This window comes from Salvelinus fontinalis, chromosome 26 (genome assembly GCF_029448725.1).
Source record: "Salvelinus fontinalis isolate EN_2023a chromosome 26, ASM2944872v1, whole genome shotgun sequence".
NCBI lineage: Eukaryota > Metazoa > Chordata > Actinopteri > Salmoniformes > Salmonidae > Salvelinus > Salvelinus fontinalis.
This window is the reverse complement of record NC_074690.1, coordinates 17,628,505-17,647,698: the sequence shown is the minus strand read 5'-3', so window position 1 is coordinate 17,647,698 and position 19,194 is coordinate 17,628,505. Positions and strand designations below refer to the sequence as shown.

Below are 19,194 nucleotides of genomic sequence, written 5' to 3'. Positions count from 1 at the left end.
AGAGAAAAACATTTATTTCATCAGTTTTAAATTCAGGCTGTAACACAACAAAATGTGGAATAAGTCTAGGGGTATGAATGCTTTCTGACGGCACGGTAGCTATTGCCCAACATCTATCCTCCATGGCCTCCTCTCAGTCCTCACATACAAAACCGAACACAAATCTGACAATCAAGAATCTGATCTCCAGCAATGTGTAGTGTAAAGTATAGAGCCGGAAAGCATGGGGAAGGGGAAGAACATAATTTACAGATGTAGGATCTTAATTTAATAATCCTGTTGTGGGAGAACTTTCCTGCAATGCAGAAAATGTAAAACATGTAATGTATTTGAGGTTTAAAAAAGCTGATAAAATTTGTAATTTCCACTTTAACATTTCAGATTTGCCCTAATGAAAAATATATCAACCAATACAAAAAGTCCATTAATTACAATCCACATAATAATTCACACTTCCTGTTGCTGCAGGATTATTTTCCTGCTGTCGGAAACTGGCTAAAATTAAGATCCTATATCTGTATCTCCAAGACATAGTGTATCTTTTTTAGTCGAACCCGCAGGAAAGGAGTTCAACTGCATTCTGCTTAAAAATTTCTAACCATGTCAAATCTTTGTACTTTTTATCACAAGTGCACATCTTGGAAGTGAATCCTCTTGGCACTCGGTGGTGAAATATATATATCCCGATTGCATTTGTACTCTCAAAGTAGTGTTTCCTGTTCTTAAGCCAATGCTGTGACTGCATGGGAAGCAAATAGAGCTAGAAGCTTTAGATATCTGAAAGATGGAACTATATTTGGAAAATAATATTAGGAAAATGGAAATACTAACAGGCTGTTTGTCCATTATAATGTACTTCACCTCATTTAAGTGAGTGATTTAAATGTACCCTTTTTATTACCTAAAAATAAGTGAGGGGCCCAATATTCCTGAGGGCTATTATGTCAGTATCCGCTATTAGGCCAAGGGTAACAGGTAGCCTAACGGTTAGCCCAGTAACCAAAGGTTCACTGGTTTGAATACCTGGGCTGACAAGGTGAAAGATCTGTCTACGTGCCCTTGAGCAAGGCACTTAAACTAAATTTGCTCCAGGGGTGCTGTAAAACAACACATTTCACTGCACCTATCTGTATGTGACAATAAAACATCTATTAGCGTTTGTGACAGAGCGGTTTCTGTTTTCTTCCCTCAAAATGTCTTACATCTAAGGCCCAGTGCTCTCAAAATTCTGTTTTTCCTGTGTTAGATATTTCTGTGTCAAATTGTTCCTGTCCTCTTCCAAGAGATTTACTCAGAGCTCGAATGATTCCACTTATGGGTGGTGGGAACTGAACATTAAGTTCCCGACACTTCAGCCTAGGGTTGACTAGATGTGTTAACAGCACCATCTTATGGTGAAAAAGGGGACTTTATAATATTTCTACTTGCCTACCAGCACCTTCTCAAAATCGAATCTAAATCTTGTGTAGAAGAGGATGATCCATTGGCTGGTGAAGTCGGAAGAAAAAAACAGTGGAAATACATTTGTTCCTTGATTTTTGGGTTAATGTCCCTTGAAGTAAAGGGTTTGTGTTGTGTGTGACTCAATGACAGAACATAAAGCGTTTTAAGATCAATCAAGTTTATTAGTATTGCTTTTCGCAGGGAGGAGGTACGAACCTGAGTACAGTACTACAGTACTTAGCTTGGTAGAAAAGAGATTGATGTAAGGCAGTTAGACACATATTGCAGTATATCTTCACTTGATTATTATACAACCAAGGCATTAGATGAGAGCAGAACAAGTGTTGGAAATCAATACTCATAAACAGTATATTTCTGGAATCCTTAGACACACAGAACCCCCCCCCCCCCCACACACACCTTATATGAAAACTTCAATCACCCATTAACGCAGTCACTACAAGCAAGAATCTGTACATGAAGTCTATTCACTCGTAGCTCATCATCAGTCCATCTTGGAATCATCTACTTTTCCAGGTCCCAGGTCAGAATCAAATGCAGAATTCCACGTCATTCTATGGAGTTGTTGAATTTATAAAAGCGTCTGGTGAACAATCAATGGCCGCAGATGACCAGTACGCCCCGTGACCCTTGAGTAGCCTTTGGATTTCTGAGCTGGATTGACAGAGAGTGGGTAAAAAGGTCAGAGGTCAAATTAAACATCCGTTACATCATGAAGCACAGAGACATAGATGAAGTATCCTATTACGTCTCCATGAGAGGAGGTAAACAGTGATCTGTACATCATATGGATCTGTTAATTGGAGTTTAATATTATTTACAGATCTGATAACCTGTAAAACATCTAGCTCAGGTTGGCACAAGTAGCTCTGTGGACAGGAGAGATGGATGTGTGTCTAAAGACACAAGATGTCAATGAGGTACCTTCTTCTTTCAGGACATGTCTCCTGGTCAGCCTCCAATGCAGTGGATGATCCCCTGTCTGTGTATGTGTCCACCTCTCCGTCTGTGTCTCTGTGTCTGTCTGTGGCAGTGTCTGTGTCAGAGCTGTTCTCACTGCCTAGGGCTGATAGTCTGCTGCTCTCCGGAGTAAGGCCCTCTGGGCTGGGGGACTTACCACTGAGACAGAGGGACACCATGTTAACACACATACTGTACAAACACATACACACAACACATACATCTAAAAGCTCACAGACAGGGGATACACACACACACACACATACACACACACACACACACAACTGGATCGTGTGGTCAGATCATGTGGGAGATGGGGAGTACATCTAGCTATTTCCATGAGAACTCAGGACCCTTAACAGACACACAAACACACAATCGCCTGATTTCTCAGTCTTCAGACACTAAGAAAGAACAAATCCTCACTTCACTCTCTTCTCCAGGAGCCCAATGTGGGTCTGTCTCTCGTCCAGGGCTGTTTTCAAAGAGTCAATCTCTCGCTGTTTCTCCGACAGATCCCTCTGGAGACGGTGGTTGGTCTCCTCCAGCGTCTCACAGAAAGCCTGTCAGCAAGATTACCACAATAACAGAACCTGGATTATGTTCATGAGGCACCAAACGGAAGAAAACAGAATAAAACAAGGAGGAACTACCTAGACTTGTCCAATAAGAAAAGCTCATTTTTGTTTAATCTTAATAACATTTCCCGTCATATGCCCTGATGAACACAACCCTAGTTCTATTTGGCTCAGTTGGTTGAAGTATGCTGATTGCCACACAATGCTTCAATTATTCACAATTGACATTCCGAGACCATAGCATGGAGCCAGCTAAGTATTTGGTAGGTCTGCTATCTTGATCAGGTCTCTCTAGTAAAATACATGTGTTCTCAATGAGACTAAGCTGGATTATTAAAAGGTTCATGATAATAAAATGTACTGTAGAGATGGCTCACCCTGCTCTCCTCCAGGCTGTCAAAGGGGCCTGGCGGGTCATCCAGACAAAGGAACTGTCTGACCGCTTCACTGTGGGGGAAAGGTCAAAGGTCAGAAAGATGACATGGACATCCTCCAAAATAATTACGATATGTGCACTCACTGCAGATACACACACACACACACACACACACAAAAGACACACTCTTGATTTCTCTTGAAAACGGCATGTTGTGAGACAACCCTGGATAAAATAAAGGTCAAGAGGAAATGCTGTAGTCCACCTGTTGGTGATATCTCTGTGTGCTATGAGGTTCTGTAGGAACGCTTGTAGGCCTAACTGTCTCTCCTCCAGAAACTCCATGTCGTAGTTGTCCTTGAACCAGCGCTTGGGTGGCAGGGATAGTCTGAACCTGGGAAATAACTCCTTTAGCTGAGAGAAAAACACAGAGAGAGAGCAGTTCAATATTTTATTCACATAAATTGCTCCCTCAAGTTGGATTGTGTCAAGTTGATTTTATTTATCGCCTCGTTTGATCTCACCAATTTGGCCCTTGATTTGGCATAATTAAATTAGTCACAGGGAGCCACACAGAGACAAATACAAAGCTCTCCCTCACCCTCCATTTGGCAAATTTGACCATAATTCTATCCTCCTGATTCCTGCTTACATGCAAAAATTAAAGCAGGAATCACCAGTGACTCGGTCTATAAAAAAGTGGTCAGATGAAGCAGATGCTAAACTACAGGACCGTTTTGCTAGCACAGACTGAAATATGTTCCGGGATTCTTCCAATGGCATTGAGAAGTACACCACATCAGTCACTGGCTTCATCAATAAGTGCATCGATGAAGTCGTGTCCCCACAGTGACTGTACGTAAATAACCCAACCAGAAGCCATGGATTACAGGCAACATTTGCACTGAGCTAAAGGGTAGAGCTGCCACTTTCAAGGAGCGGGACTCTAACCCGGAAACTTATAAGAAATCCCGCTATGCCCTCCGACGAACCATCAAAAAGGAAAAGCTTCAATACAGGACGAAGATTGAATCGTACCACACCGGCTCAGACGCTCGTCGGATGTGGCAGGGCTTGCAAACTATTACAAACTACAAAGGGAAGCACAGCCAAGAGCTGCCCAGTGACACAAGCCTACCAGACGAGCTAAAATACTTATATGCTCGCTTTGAGGCAAGTAACACTGAAACATGCATGAGAGCATAGGCTATTCCGGACAACTGAGTGATCATGCTCTCCGCTGCGAGTAAGACCTTTAAACAGGTCAACATTCACAAGGCCGCAGGGTCAGACGGAAAACCAGGACGTGTACTGTGAGCTTGCGCTGACCAACTGGCAAGTGTCTTCACTGACATTTTCAACCTCTCCCTGTCCGAGTCTGTAATACCAACATGTTTCAAGCAGACCACCATAGTCCCTGTGCCCAAGAACCCTAAGGTAACCTGCCTAAATGACTACCGACCAGTAGCACTCACGTCTGTAGCCATGAAATGCTTTGAAAGGCTGGTCATGGCTCACATCAACACCATTATCCCAGAAACCCAAGACCCACTCCAATGTGCATACAGCCCCAACAGATCACAGATGATGCAATCTTCATTTTTTTTTTTATTATCTGCCATTTCCAGCTGCAATAGTCATTTACAACATTAATAAAAATGTTTACACTGTATTTCTGATCAATTTGATGTTATTTTAAATGGACCAAAAATGTGCTTTTCTTTAGTGACCCCAAACTTTTGAACAATAGTGTATGTGAGAATGCTATTCATTGATTACAGCTCAGTGTTCAACACCATAGTGCCCTCAAAGCTCATCACTAAGCTAAGGACCCTGGGACTAAACACCTCCCTCTGCAACTGGATCCTGGACTTCCTGACAGGCTGTCCCTAGACTGTAAGGGTAGGTAACAACACATCCGCAATGCTGATCCCATTACGGGGTCCCGTCGGGGGTGCGTGCTCAGTCCCCTCCTGTACTCCCTATTCACTCATGACTGCACGGCCAGGCACGACTCCAACACCATCATTAAGTTTGCCGGTGACGCAACAGTGGTAGGCCTGATCACGACTCCAACACCGTCATAACCTTGGTCGACGACACAACAGCCTTATCACCGACAACGATGAGACAGCCTTTAGGGAAGAGGTCAGTGACCAGACCGTGTGGTGCAAGGACAACAACCTCTCCCTCAACGTGATCAAGACAAAGGAGATGATTGTGGACAACAGAAAAGGAGGACTGAGCACGCACCCATTCTCGTCGACGAGGCTGCAGTGGAGCAGGTTGAGAGCTTCAAGTTCCTTGGCGTCCACATCACCAACAAACTAACATGGTCCAAGCACACCAAGACAGTCGTGAAGAGAGCACTACAAAACCTATTCCCCCTCAGGAGACTGAAAAGATTTGGCATGGGTCCTCAGATCCTCAAAGGGTTTTACAGCTGCACCATCGAGAGCATCCTGACGGGTTGCATCACTGCCTGCTATGACAACTGCTCGGCCTCCGACCACAAGGCACTACAGAGGGTAGTGTGAATGGCCCAGTACATCACTGGGGCCAAGCTTCCTGCCATCCAGGAACTCTATCCCAGGCGGTGTCAGAGGAAGGCCCTAAAAAATTGTCAAAGACTAAAGCCACCCTAGTCATAGACTGTTTTCTCTGCTAACGCAGGGCAAGCGGTACCGGAGCACCAAGTCTAGGTCCAAAAGACTTCTTAACAGCTTCTAGCCCCAAACCATAAGAATCCTGAACAGCTAATCAAATGGCTACCCAGACGATTTGCATTGCCCCCCCCCCCCCCCCTTCTATGCTGCTGCTACTCTCTGTTATTATCTTATCAATGCATAGTCACTTTAATAACTCTACCTACATGTACATATTACCTCAATTACCTCGACACCGGTGCCCCCGCACATTGACTCTGTACCGGTACCCCCTGTATATAGCCCCGCTATTGTTATTTACTGCTGCTCTTTAATTATTTCTTATCTCTTACTTTTTGGGGGGTATTTTCTTAAAACTGCATTGTTGGTTAAGGGTTGTAAGTAAGCATTTCACTGTAAGGTCTACAACTGTTGTATTCAGCGCATGTGACAAATACAATTTGACTTGATAGAAATAGAATGGGCAGTTCATCCAGTGGAAGGGGCTACTCAGAATTGAGCCCTGGTGTCTGCTGCAGGACCTCACCTTATCGTTGAGTCTGGCGAAGTCTGTGTACCTTCTGAAGATCACCCAGTTCTCTTCCTCATTCCTTCTCACCAAGATTTTATACACCTGGAGTGAAAAATAGACCATGTTATTTTTGTATCATATACTTTATGCCAGGGATCATCAATAGCGACGGGACAATTTGTTCTTGAGCGGATGGTCGGGGGGGCAGGAACATAATTACAAATCATTTGTAGACTGAAAATTGAGCGAAAGAAGCCCAAACAGATCTAATGTTTGACCATAACATCATAATTTCAATTTGTATATGATTGTGTGTCTCCCTATTATGTGTGGGAATACTTGGGAACAGATTTCTGAAATTACTTCGAGATGATTTCCTGGTGTTTTTACTGTCTTTTATGTCCAACAATAAAAAAATGACAGCAGGACAAACAAAAACAATTTAAATAGAAAGCGTGGGGGGCCAAAAACCACTTTGGCCCGTGGGCTGCCAGTTGGGCAACTCTGCTGTATACACACAAAGACATGGATGTAAGTAACCACAGCCATAACACAATCTTTGCTCAGTTCTGTTAAAGGTATACTCTTATCAGACACTCATTGTATCTCTCAGCACAACTAATCTTTAGATACTACTTTAGTGAGTGTGTTATAAAACCAAGCCAACTACACACAAAAACACAGTATCTGATGCCATTTAAAAAAAAAGATATATATATATATACATACAGTGGGGAGAACAAGTATTTGATACACTGCCGATTTTGCAGGTTTTCCTACTTACAAAGCATGTAGAGGTCTGTAATTTTTATCATAGGTACACTTCAACTGTAAGAGACGGAATCTAAAACAAAAATCCAGAAAATCACATTGTATGATTTTTAAGTAATTAATTTGCATTTTAATTACTTAAAAATCATACAATGTGATTTTCTGGATTTTTGTTTTAGATTCCGTCTCTCACAGTTGAAGTGGACCTATGAAAAAAAATTACAGACCTCTACATGCTTTGTAAGTAGGAAAACCTGCAAAATCAGCAGTGTATCAAATACTTGTTCTCCCCACTGTATATATCTGAAAAGGAAGATAGAAATTACAAAGCTGCATCAATCTTTCTAAAAGGAGATTGTGGTTGTAAGAATAAAATACAGCGACCCTACCTAACTGAATCACACTCCACAGAGTCACTTCCTTGTGACTGGTTGTCTATCTCTGGTAATTTAACAACAGATGCTCATCACACACACACACACACACACACACACACACACACACACACACACACACACACACACACACACTATTAGTTCAGCCTTTTCCATGAATGCGAACACACATGATAGAGGCAGTCACAAAATCATATGGAATTTAACCAGATGGGATGATGATTTTTAAATGTGCCTCCAACAGTGGCAAAGCTATAACTCTTTAAAACAAAATGCTGCATACTACAGTAACTACCATTTAATAACTAATGGAAACTTGAAACATGGATGGAACTTTTAAACCAAGTTCCCTGACATCATGTGTGCAGGATTTTTAGTTCCAGCTTCAACTAATTTGTTTAATCAAATAAGGTGTGATCATAGAATTACAATCAATTAATCATATGGGTGACTCCTTACCGTGAACTTTGCCCTCTCCTCCATGACCTCATAGCCCAGCAGGGTAGGGGTGAGGGGCCTCTCCCAACTGTCCCCTAGAGTACCATCCTCCTCGATCGACCCCTGCTCCCCTCCTCTGGATGTCCTGTACCCCTCGGGGCTGGAACACGCCTGGGGGAGGCTCGGACAGGCTACCGTGGCCCCCCAGGACCCAGTGGCCTTCACCCAGGGGGACTTTCCAGGAGGTGAAAAGCCAGAGCTAGAGATAATTCCCTGGGGGGAGGTCCTCTTGGGCCAGGTCGGGGTCCGTTCCATGGGGACAGGCACTGGGACAAAGGGGGTGGCCATCTTACCTCTTTACCTTCTTGAATAATAAAGCAGAGAAACAGGAGCTTTAGTTGTTACATTGTGATCCATTATCTGTTCGAGAGAGAGAGAGAGAAAGAGAGATATTTGGATACTCACATACTGTATGTAGCCTATCCCTGGCTATTTAGAAACGAATTGCTCTGATTTGGAGAAGGAGATGTGGATACTGGCCAGACCGGAGAAGATACTCCGCATGCCTGACAGCTGTAGATGATAAAGAAACTAAGAAATTCCAGTCAGATTCTCTGGAATCACCGACGAATGCATACCAGATGAAGTTTATGGACAGAACATCTGCATTGTCAATCACTCCCTTCCCGCATTATCCTAGCGGAACAAGACGGAAAATGACCCCTTCCGGACATGGGCAGACGGATATGCTAACGTAAACATGATCATTCCTGCCGAGCATATTAGAACGTTCAAAGTGTGAATATCCGACGCAAATAGGTTTATTTGTCACTCGATGATTTTATTGTAGCCTACTTTGAGTGTTCACAAAATAATTATTAGATCAAAATCATTACATTTTGGCCAACTTTAATTTTTTCTCTCCATTTAGCTAGTTTATGCAAAGACGCACCCAACTGGGCATAAAATATGTTGAATTGCCCTCTGTATTCAGTGGGACAGGTCTGACAATTCACGCCTCTACAGTATGATGCCGCGTTCATGTGCTAGTCGGAACTAAGAAACTCGCACATTTCCGACATGGCAACTATTTATAGCTATACACGTGCCGCGTTCTACGAAACAGCAAGTTTGACAATTCCTAGTTCCGACTAGCGTAAGAACGCGGCATTAGTTTAGAAACTGTGGATGTGTCCCAATTTTATTTTGTTCCCTCTCACGTAAACTAGACATAAAAGCGCACTTCTCTTTCACAATCGGTCACAAACATCATTGGAGCAAAATCCCCTTGTAGAGACCCATGTCCTTCAAAGTTAATTGAAAACAATCACGTCATGATACTCAAATATCTGGGAAATTCCCTACTAGATTGGAAATTCTACAATCCGCTTGCTTGAGTTTTCTATCTTGTTCCAGTGTCCTCTCTCAAAAAGCAAAACCATCAACTCTTTACAAATGTATCATCAAAATCACCAAAACTAATTTGTATACTAGTTTTTTGGGGGGGATAAACTATCAATGACAAACCAGACATGGATGTGTTTGGGTTAAATGCGGAAGACACATTTCAGTTGATTGCATTCAGTTGTACAACTGACCCTTTCCCTTTTCTTACTGTCAACAATATATTACATATATTTATTGTATCTCTGCGGTCACAAAAAAACTACTGTCGCGTGTGGGCGTGTCTAAATCCCTCCATGCCAATTTCCCAGCAAAGGCATTCAAAGATACCGCAAAGTAAAAATATGGGCAGCAAAACCTATATATTTCAACTTGTCTTTTTCGTGTTTTACTTTCATTTTTGTCGCGTTATTAAATATGATGGTATATATTTGCTACTTGACACGTGAAACCAATTATGGCAAAGTACTTCAGATGGTGCCAGAATGTTGCGGTCCTTTTTGAAGAGTCGATGAGCTTGTTTTAGTGGTAAGACTGAAGCAACCGACTGCAGAAGAAAGTCCAGAAGGACAGCTGGGGAAAATTGCATCTGCGCCATCCACGCCTGCATGGCTTGTCGTTTGGGGTTTTAGGCTGAGTTTCTGTACAGCACTTTGTGACATGGGCTATATAAATAAATTTGATTGATTAAGTCGGACAATGATGTGGATGGGCTCAGTGCAACATGGCAGTGTTGCCATTGTTTTATAAAGTATTTCTTTGTAATTTCGAAATAAACATATCTCAAACCTCCATATCAAACACTCACAAACTGTAAATATGTGTGTACATTGTACTTTTAATTGTTGCTAGAGAGCCTCAAATATCACATTAAATTGTCCATATCCACATGAATGCTGGTTCGCGTGGGTCAAACAAAACTGAACATTGCAGTCGAAACTTCATGACCTTTGATCACATGGTTGTTGTGACATTCATGCAGTCGACGTGAGGAGCAAATCGGACCGTTTTTATCCCCATAATGTATCGCACTTTGAAATGCGACTTGACAAAGGTGGTTCCCTCGAACGAGCCCAATCACAACGCCATAACGTTCGGATCCTGAATGTAACTCAAAAGAAACCCGGAAGGGTCTTGTCATCCTATGCCTTCACAAAATTACAACAACGGACACAGAAACCACCGCTTTCGTAGCTACCTAAACGTAAAATGTAAACATTGCTGTGCCTATTTTAAATCAATCAGTTATTTTGTAGCACGCTACTAGCTAACTAATGACGGACTTCTACAGGATCAAGAATATGCCCCAATGCGGTGTCGGTATAAATCAGTCACTAGTTGTTTTGGCGTGGAGTGGTTGTTCGTCCCTAACGTTACTCGCTAGAGAGTTGGACACATTGATAGAAATGAACAGTCTAACATTTTTTTGTTAGCAAAAATTCAAGTTACAGTTTTTTTTCCGACGTCCAGTTGCAATCGTTAACACTGGCAGCGCGAGCACATTATATCAAACCTGCAGGTCAAACGTCATTACGTGAGCTAGCTAGCTTTTAATGGAACATTTATGAATCTGTACTCGGCTCTGTCAAGCCACCAGGGTCTTTTCGTTGCGTCGGGAACAGGAACTCTCAATTCCGCTTTCTCTTTTAGGCAGAGGAGGACAAGCTATTTTCAAGAGGTCCTTATTGTAGGTTCACAATAATTATGGAGCAGCAGCACACGGGCTGTGTGAACCTTTGTAGTCTCACGAGCACTCTACCGGTGATCCCTTATCAAAAATTGACGGACTTGCATTACCTGAGTAAAGGTGGGTTCGGAACCGTATTCAAGGCACAGCATTGCGATTGGCGGACCACCGTTGCCATCAAGTGTCTGAAATTGGATTCTCCTGTTGGCGAAAGGTATGTTTGTTCAAATCAAGATTAAGTACGACTATATGCCATTAGATCTAATCTGACTACAAGCTATCATTGCCTTGTCAGATTTGATGAATATATCGACTAGATAGGCCATGATCATGACTCAAAGTTCCAGTACATTATGTTACACATAAATCATTAGACGAATACGTCTTCTGTACAGGGGAGTTTCATTCATATCCCCGACACTAAATATGAGCATTGACATGGATAATTAACATGCGTTGCTTGCGGTATGGTTTTGTAACCATAATAACCATATCTTTCATGTCAGCAATAAATCATTTACAAAAAACAAAAGGTTTAAATTGATACACACCTTTTTTATAGGGTTCCCACACGGCCACATTTCCATGTTACAGCGTTTGTTTACAGACCGTGACTAACTGACCTTTGCTAATTAACTCTCTGCGTCTCGGAACATCTGTGTGTAAACGTAAGACAGACGCCACAAACGTTTTTGTCACGGAAAAAATACTGTCGGCTGCAACTGTGTTAAAAGTTAAAAGTGTGTATTTTGCATTTGTGAAATTATTTTGATATGAAAGTAGAGGGATTTAGCTTCGAGGCATTTCGCCCTTTTAAATAGAACACGTAAGGTCCTTGGACTCAGAAGTGAAGTTAGGCTCTCTAGTCCAATATTGGGCCAAGGAGAAGTAGATATTACAAGCCTCTTGGCTATGTGCCAAGTTGATTAGAAAATACATTAATTTCACTGTTTTCCATCACTCAGAAATGTACCTTATTTTTTCTATACACACAAAGATTCAATATGAAAATCAATTCCTGTGTCATTTGAATGACTAATGTCAAAATGTTCTCATCATGACTGTGTTTACAGGGAGAGGAATTGCCTGCTGAAGGAGGCGGAGGTGCTTCACAAGGCCAGGTTCAACTACATCATCCAAATCTTTGGCGTGTGCAACGAGCCCGAGTTCTTCTGCATCGTCACTGAGTACATGAGCAATGGCTCTCTGGATCAGCTGCTTCACGAGGTACACCCCGTTAGTAAGAACAGTGTACCTGTTCAAACTAGGGAGTCGAGACTGAGGCACAAGAATCTTGCCATACCAGTCTAGGGGGTTTTCATTTCCTTCACCCACAACTATTTTGAAGCAGTGTATAGGCATAGTCTGTGTTTCCCACAATAATTTTGAATGAAGATGCATGTCATTCAAGCTTTGGTATCAGATTGCTATACTCTCGCTATGACTGAAACGCGAGCGGTGCGATGTCAGCACAATACTTAGCACTGCCATTTCTTCTCATTCCCCCTGTGAGCATGTATTTGGTGGAAGGTAGCTGTTTGAGTTTCCTTTTCCTGTGGGCACAATAAATGTCAGTCTAGCGATGGTTCTGTACTGCTACTGCTCATTTCATGCCAAAGTTTGCAAATAGCAAATAATAGATACAAATTATATACAGTGCATTTGGAAACTATTCAGACCCTTTTCCCACATTTTGTTACGTTACAGCCTTATTCCAAAATTGATTTTTAAAAAGTCCTCATCTACAGACAATACCCCATAATGACAAAGGGAAAACAGTTTTTTAGATATTTTTTAAAATAAATTAGCAAACATAAAAAACATACCTTATTTACATAAGTATTCAGACCCTTTGCTATGAGTCTTGAAATTGAGCTCAGGTGCATCATGTTTCCATTGATCATTCTTGAGATGTTTCTACAACTTGATTGGAGTCCACCTGTGGTTGATGGAATTGTCCCTAGAACTCCGAGACAGGATTGTGTCGAGGCACAGATCTGGGGATGGATAACAAAACATGTCTGTAGTATTGAAGGTCCCCAAGAACACAGTGGCCTCCCTCATTCTTAAATGGAAGAAGTGTGGAATCACCGACACTCTTCCTAGAGCTGGCCGCCTGACCAAACTGAGCAATCGGAGAAGTGTCTTCGTCAGGGACAGAGCTCCAGAGTTCCTCTGTGGAGACGGGATAACCTTCTAGAAGGACAACCATCTCTGCAGCACTCTACCTTTCAGGCCAATATGGTAGAGTGCCCAGACAAAAGCCACTCCTCAGTAAAAGGCACATAACAGCCTGCTTGGAGTTTGCCAAAAGTCACCTAAAGGACTCTCAGACCATGAGAAACAAGATTCTCTGGTCTGATGAAACCAAGATGGAACTCTTTGGCCTGAATGCCAAGTGTCACTTCTAGAGGAAACCTGGAACCATCCCTAGGGAGAAGCATGGTGGTGGCAGCATCATGCTGTGGGGATGTTTTTCAGCGGCAGGGACTGGAAGACTAGTCAGGATCGAGGGAAAGATGAACAGAGCAAAGTACAGAGATCTTTGATAAAAATCTGCTCAGAACCTCAGACCGGGGCGAAGGTTCACTTTCCAACCGGACAACGACCGTAAGCACACAGCCAAGACCACACAGGAGTGGCTTTGGGAATGTCCTCGAGTGGCCCAGCCCGAGCCCCGACTTGAATCCGATCAAACATCTCTGAAGAGACCTGAAAATAGCTATGCAGCGACGCTTCCCCTCCAACCTGACAGATCTTGAGAGGATCTGCAGAGAAGAATGGGAGAAACTCCCCAATTACAGGTGTGCCAAGCTTGTAGCGTCATACCCAAGAAGATTCAAGGCTGTAATCGCTGCCAAAGGTGCTTCAACAAAGTACTGAGTAAAGGGTCTGAATACTTAGGTAAATGTGCTATTTCCTTAACTTAAAAAAATAAAAAAAATTAAAAAAAACTGCAAACATGTTTTTGCTTTGTCATGGGGTATTTTGTGTAGATTGATGAGGGGGAAAAAACGAATCCATTTTAGAATAAGGCTGTAACGTAACAAAATGTGGAAAATACTTTCCGAATGCACTGTACTTACTCATGATATACTTGTGCCAGGTAAGCCTACTTTGCAGTTAACATTTTAATTGAGAATGTTTTGGGGAAAGTATTTCTGTCACACCACAAGACGGTTATCGCATCAACTGGCTACACAAAGTGATACGCGTGCACATCACACAGACAGACGGGCAATATTGCTGGAAATTAATTGGCAGATATTGTGTTAGGTTTGGCAATTTAAGCAAATGGTGGCCAACCAGGAATGGGATAATGTCAATGTGGCATTTATTAGATAGTAGCTGGGAGCTTGTGGTGTCTGATACTTGTGAGATTTGTTTATGACAGTTTGCGGTAGAACATTTGAAAATGTCAAGAACTTTCAGAATTGTTTGGCGAGTTACTCTTAGGTGGGCTGCGAGCTACTGGTAGTACTTTCCCTTCTCTCCTCCCACACTCTGTAGAAGACCATGTACCCCCTGCTGGCCTGGTCGTTGAGGCTGCGTGTCCTGTACGAGATAGCTCTAGGGGTTAACTTCCTACACAACATGACCCCACCCCTCCTGCACCACGACCTCAAGACGCAGAACATTCTGCTCGACGGAGAGTTTCATGTCAAGGTGTGTGTGTCAACCTCTGTCTTAGCAGTTTTCATATTATATAGTCCCCTGAATCACTGTTAGTCGACACCTGTTGTTTTATAAAGCATGTGACAACATTTGATTTTGTTTGCTAAGGCAAAGGCAATTTGTCTTACATTTAATATGACCGTGAAGTATTCATGGTTCCAATTAAACTGTTTGGTCCACTGAAAACGGGGGCAGGAGAGGATTAAATATGAATCAGCTCTCCATCATTCAGCTCAACCCTCATGCATGAACCAATCTAATCTTCATCTGCCCCTATTAAGCTTCAAGCATTAATATGAGGCTTTTAACTGACTAAAGTCGTAATGGCCCAGATTAATTTTGGTTGTGTATAAATAAACTGAATTTTCGAATTTCCCTGAGTCCTACATATTTGAATGTCTCTGATGATAAATGTCTCCTTGGAAGTTCAGGGTTGTATACTTGAATGGAGAAAATGTTTGAAAACTGAGTAAAACAGGGAGGTACTACCTGTCCAATAAGAATTTTCACTTTTCGTTGCAAAATCCTGCTCTCAAAACCCAGTTGTCCTTGTTATGTCCAGATAGCAGATTTTGGCCTGTCTAAGTGGCGTCAGCTGTCCATCAGTAAAGGGTCAGGATCCAAGCCACCTGAGATGGGGGGCACCGTCATCTACATGCCACCCGAGGCTTATGAACCCTCCAAGAGCCGCAGGGCAGACGCCAAACACGACATGTACAGGTGAGCCAACAAGAACCAGGTTTTGAGTTATAGGACCTGGCCAGATCTGTTTGTGCTTTAGCCGGCCCCTCTGCTATATGCATGGCATGACAATGAACAACCGAGCACTATGCTAAAGCCCAAAGTGATATGGCATCCAGGCAACCTAGTAAGCCATGAATAATATTAACATACTTTAGCTAGGTTCAGACACCTATCTTAAAGGGCCTCTAAAAAGTCTAAAGCCAATTTATCATCTGACTAAATCCTGTGATTTCTTTATTCTGTATCAGCTAAAAACGTTTGATCACAATACAGCGTTTAGGCTCTTAGCATAGCCCCTTTTCCACCCCTGGCTCCCCCCTACTAGCTAACCACTAGCAGCCTTGAAACACATCACTTATTAGCAGTTCAGCATTTCTCCTACTGTTACACAAAATCAAGATGAACATTTTCTATTATAATATACATTGAACGTCTATGACCAAACTGGCTAAAACTCTGTTGTTGGCTATTGGTAGCTATAGCTAGCCACATGCTAACCTGAAAGCTGCTACTACTAGCAGCAGTAAATCCATATATAATGGATAACACAAACAGGCAGTTCAGCAAAAATAAAGACATACCTTGAAATAAACAATGACATTAATCCAATATTATTTGACTATTTCTGTAACATGTGCCGCCACCAACAGACCATTCCCTTGGCATCAAAGCCGGAATGAATAGAAGAATGGCGCAGGGGGGAATAGCAGACGTTTTACGGGCTCCTGGCCAATTGTGCAATTTTTTTTTTGTTGGGTTGTTGTGCTGATCGTAACTTTTTTTGTGCATAATGTTTCCGTTATCATTTCCTATGACCGAAAAGAGCTTCTGGACATCAGAAAACCGATCACTAACCTCGATTTGGATGAGGATTTCTACTTCAATGAGTTGGCGGCGAAGTACATACTGCTCATCCCGGACCAGGCCCAAATTCCCGACAATCGAAAAAGGAAGAGGCGGTGTTATAGAGGTCGGCGTACGGGATACCCGCCGAGACTACATCGGCAAGTGAATAAACTGCCTCTACCCTCCGTTCGTTCTATTGGCAAACATACAATCACTGGAATATAAATTGGACAAGCTCCATTCGAGACTATCCTATCAACGTGATCTGAAGAACTGTAATATCCTATGTTTTTCAGAGTCGTGGCTGAACAAAATATAAATATAGTAGGTTTTTCTATACATTAGCTGGACAGAATGGCATCGTCGGGTCAACTCAAGGGGGGTGGTGTGTGTCTCTGTTAACAGCTGGTGCACAATCTCTAATATTACGGATGTCTCATGGTTCTGCTCACCTGAGTTAGAATACCTCATGATAAGCTGTAGGCCATACTATTTACCAACAGTTTTTACAACAGTTTTTTTTAAAGCGGATGCTAAGCTACAGGACTGTTTTGCTAGCACAGACTGGAATATGTTCCAGGATTCATCCAATGGCAATGAGGAGTTTATCCCATCAGTCACCTAATTCATTAATAAATGCATCGACGACATCACCCACAGTGACCGCACATACATATCCCAATCAGAAGCCATGAATTACAGGCAACATCCACACTGAGCTAAAGGCTGCCCCTTTTCAAGGAGCGGGACACCAATCCGGATGCTTATAAGACATTCCGATACGCCCTCCGATGAACCATTAAACAGACAAAGCGTCAATACAGAACTAAGACTGAATCCTTTTACACCGGCACTGACACTCGTCGAATGTGGCAGGGCTTGCAAACTATCACGAACTACAAAGGGAAACCCAGCAGCGAGCTGCCCAGTGACGCGAGCCTACCAGACGAGCTAAATGCCTTCTATGCTTGGTTTGAGGCAAGCAACACTGAACCATGCATGAGAGCACCAGCTGCTTTAGATGACTGTGTGGTCAAGATCTCTGTAGCAGATGTAAGAACTTTTTAAGCAGGCTAACATTCACAAGTCCACAGGGCCAGAACCATTACCAGGATGCGTACTCAGAGCATGCACTGACCCAGCTGGCAAGTGTTTTCACTGACATTTTCAATCTCTCCCTGACCCAGTCTGTAATACCTACATGTTTCAAGCAGACCACCATAGTCCATGTGCCCAAGATCGCCAAGGTAACCTGTTTAAATGACTGTCGCCTTATAGTACTCAACATCTGTAGCCATGAAATGCTTTGAAAGGCTAGTTGTGGCTCACATCAATTGTCCCAGACACCCTGGACCCATTCCAATTCGCATACCGCCCAATAGATCCACAGATGACGTAATCTCCATTAAATTCCACACTTCCCTTTCCCACCTGGACAAAAAGAACACCTCCATGAGAATGCTTTTCATTGACTACAGCTCAGCGTTCAACACCATAGTGCCCTTCAAGCTAAGGACCTTGGGACTAAACACCTCCGTCTGGTTAGGGAGTCCAGAATCCATGATGGGCTGCCCCCAGGTGGTGAGGGTACGAAACATCTGCCACGCTGACCCTCAAAACGAGGGTCTCAGGGGTGTGTGCCTAGCCCCCTCCTGTACTCCCTGTTCACCCATGACTATGTGTCCGCGCACGACTCCAACACCATCATTAAGTTTGCTGACGACACCGGTGGTAGGCCTGGTCAGGTCAAGAGACCTGGTAGTATGGTGCCAGGAGAACAACCTCCCTTAATGTCAGCAAGACTAAAGAGCTGATAGTGTTCTTCAGGAAACGGAAGGGCCGAGCACGCCTCCATTCACATCGACCGGGCTGTAGTGGAGCGGGTCGAGAGCTTCAAGTTCCTCAATGTCCACATCACCTATCATGGTCCAATCACACCCAATAGACATGAATAGGGCATGACAAAGCCTATTCCCCCTCAGGAGACTGAACAGATTTGGCATGGGCCCTCAGATCCTTAAAAAGTTCTACAGTTACACCATTGAAAGCATCTTGATTGGCTGCATCAGCACTTGGTATGGCAACTGCTTGGCATCCGATAATAAGACGCTACAGAAGGTAGTGTGTACGGCCCAGTACATCACTGGGTCCGAGCTCCCTATCTTCCAGGGCCTCTATACCAGGCAGTGTCAGAGGAATACCCTAAAAGTTGTCAAACACTCCAGCCACTCTAGTTATAGACTGTTCTCTCATACAGCACGGCAAGCGGTACCAGAGCGTCACGTTTGGGACCGAAAGGCTCCTGAACAGCTTGTACCGCCAAGCCATAAGATTGCTGAACAGTTAATCAAATGGCTTTTTTTAATGCACTGACTCTCTTGCACCGGCTCTGCACACTCACTGGACTCTACCCACACACTCACTGGACTCTACCCACACACTCACTGGACTCTACCCACACACTCACACACACACACTAAACTGACACTCCCAACACACACACATGCATATTTCTGTGGGGATCTACCTCAAATACACAATTAGTTTCTACAACATTCCTCGCCTATCATTTTTCAAAGGGAGTAGCAGAAGTGTCAGCCCAGCGGGACATTTTTCACATAACTTTAAAGGGGGCTGAACTTCCTGATTTTTAGCCTCGGTTTAAATTATCTTCATTAA

General features: G+C 43.0%; 2 protein-coding genes across 3 annotated transcripts in view; one reads left to right on the top strand and one right to left on the bottom strand.

Moving 5' to 3' along the window:
* Positions 1-1,604: 1,604 nt before the first annotated feature.
* LOC129823776 (sorting nexin-16-like) lies at positions 1,605-11,899 on the bottom strand. Of its 2 annotated transcripts, XM_055882744.1 has the most exons (10): positions 11,802-11,899; positions 11,361-11,451; positions 8,625-8,732; positions 8,181-8,523; positions 6,571-6,657; positions 3,644-3,792; positions 3,380-3,449; positions 2,851-2,987; positions 2,389-2,583; positions 1,605-2,118 (listed from the first exon to the last, which is right to left on the bottom strand). In XM_055882744.1, the coding sequence occupies exons 4-10, from the start codon at positions 8,505-8,507 to the stop codon at positions 2,019-2,021; spliced, it is 1,065 nt and encodes a 354-aa protein (XP_055738719.1). In that variant the 5' UTR covers positions 8,508-8,523; positions 8,625-8,732; positions 11,361-11,451; positions 11,802-11,899; the 3' UTR covers positions 1,605-2,018. The 2 variants fall into 2 exon arrangements, with proteins under 2 accessions (XP_055738719.1, XP_055738720.1); XM_055882745.1 differs by lacking the exons at positions 11,361-11,451; positions 11,802-11,899 and having other exon boundaries at positions 8,181-8,520; positions 8,625-10,619.
* The window catches only part of LOC129823775 (receptor-interacting serine/threonine-protein kinase 2-like), a 24,903-nt gene continuing 16,976 nt past the window's right edge, over positions 11,268-19,194 (top strand). The window contains exons 1-4 of the mRNA XM_055882743.1: positions 11,268-11,464; positions 12,324-12,477; positions 14,761-14,916; positions 15,488-15,645. Coding sequence (XP_055738718.1) covers positions 11,268-11,464; positions 12,324-12,477; positions 14,761-14,916; positions 15,488-15,645 — 665 coding nt within the window. The remainder of the gene's footprint in view (positions 11,465-12,323; positions 12,478-14,760; positions 14,917-15,487; positions 15,646-19,194) is intronic.

Bases quoted from the DNA above. Each gene is read 5' to 3' on its own strand.
- LOC129823776 (XM_055882744.1), bottom strand. From the start codon at position 8,507: ATGGCCACCCCCTTTGTCCCAGTGCCTGTCCCCATGGAACGGACCCCG. The intron at 6,658-8,180 runs GTAAGGAGTCAC...TTTTCACTCCAG, and splicing joins AGGAGAGGGCAAAGTTCACG to GTGTATAAAATCTTGGTGAG. The intron at 3,450-3,643 runs GTGGACTACAGC...TTTCCCCCACAG, and splicing joins CACAGAGATATCACCAACAG to TGAAGCGGTCAGACAGTTCC.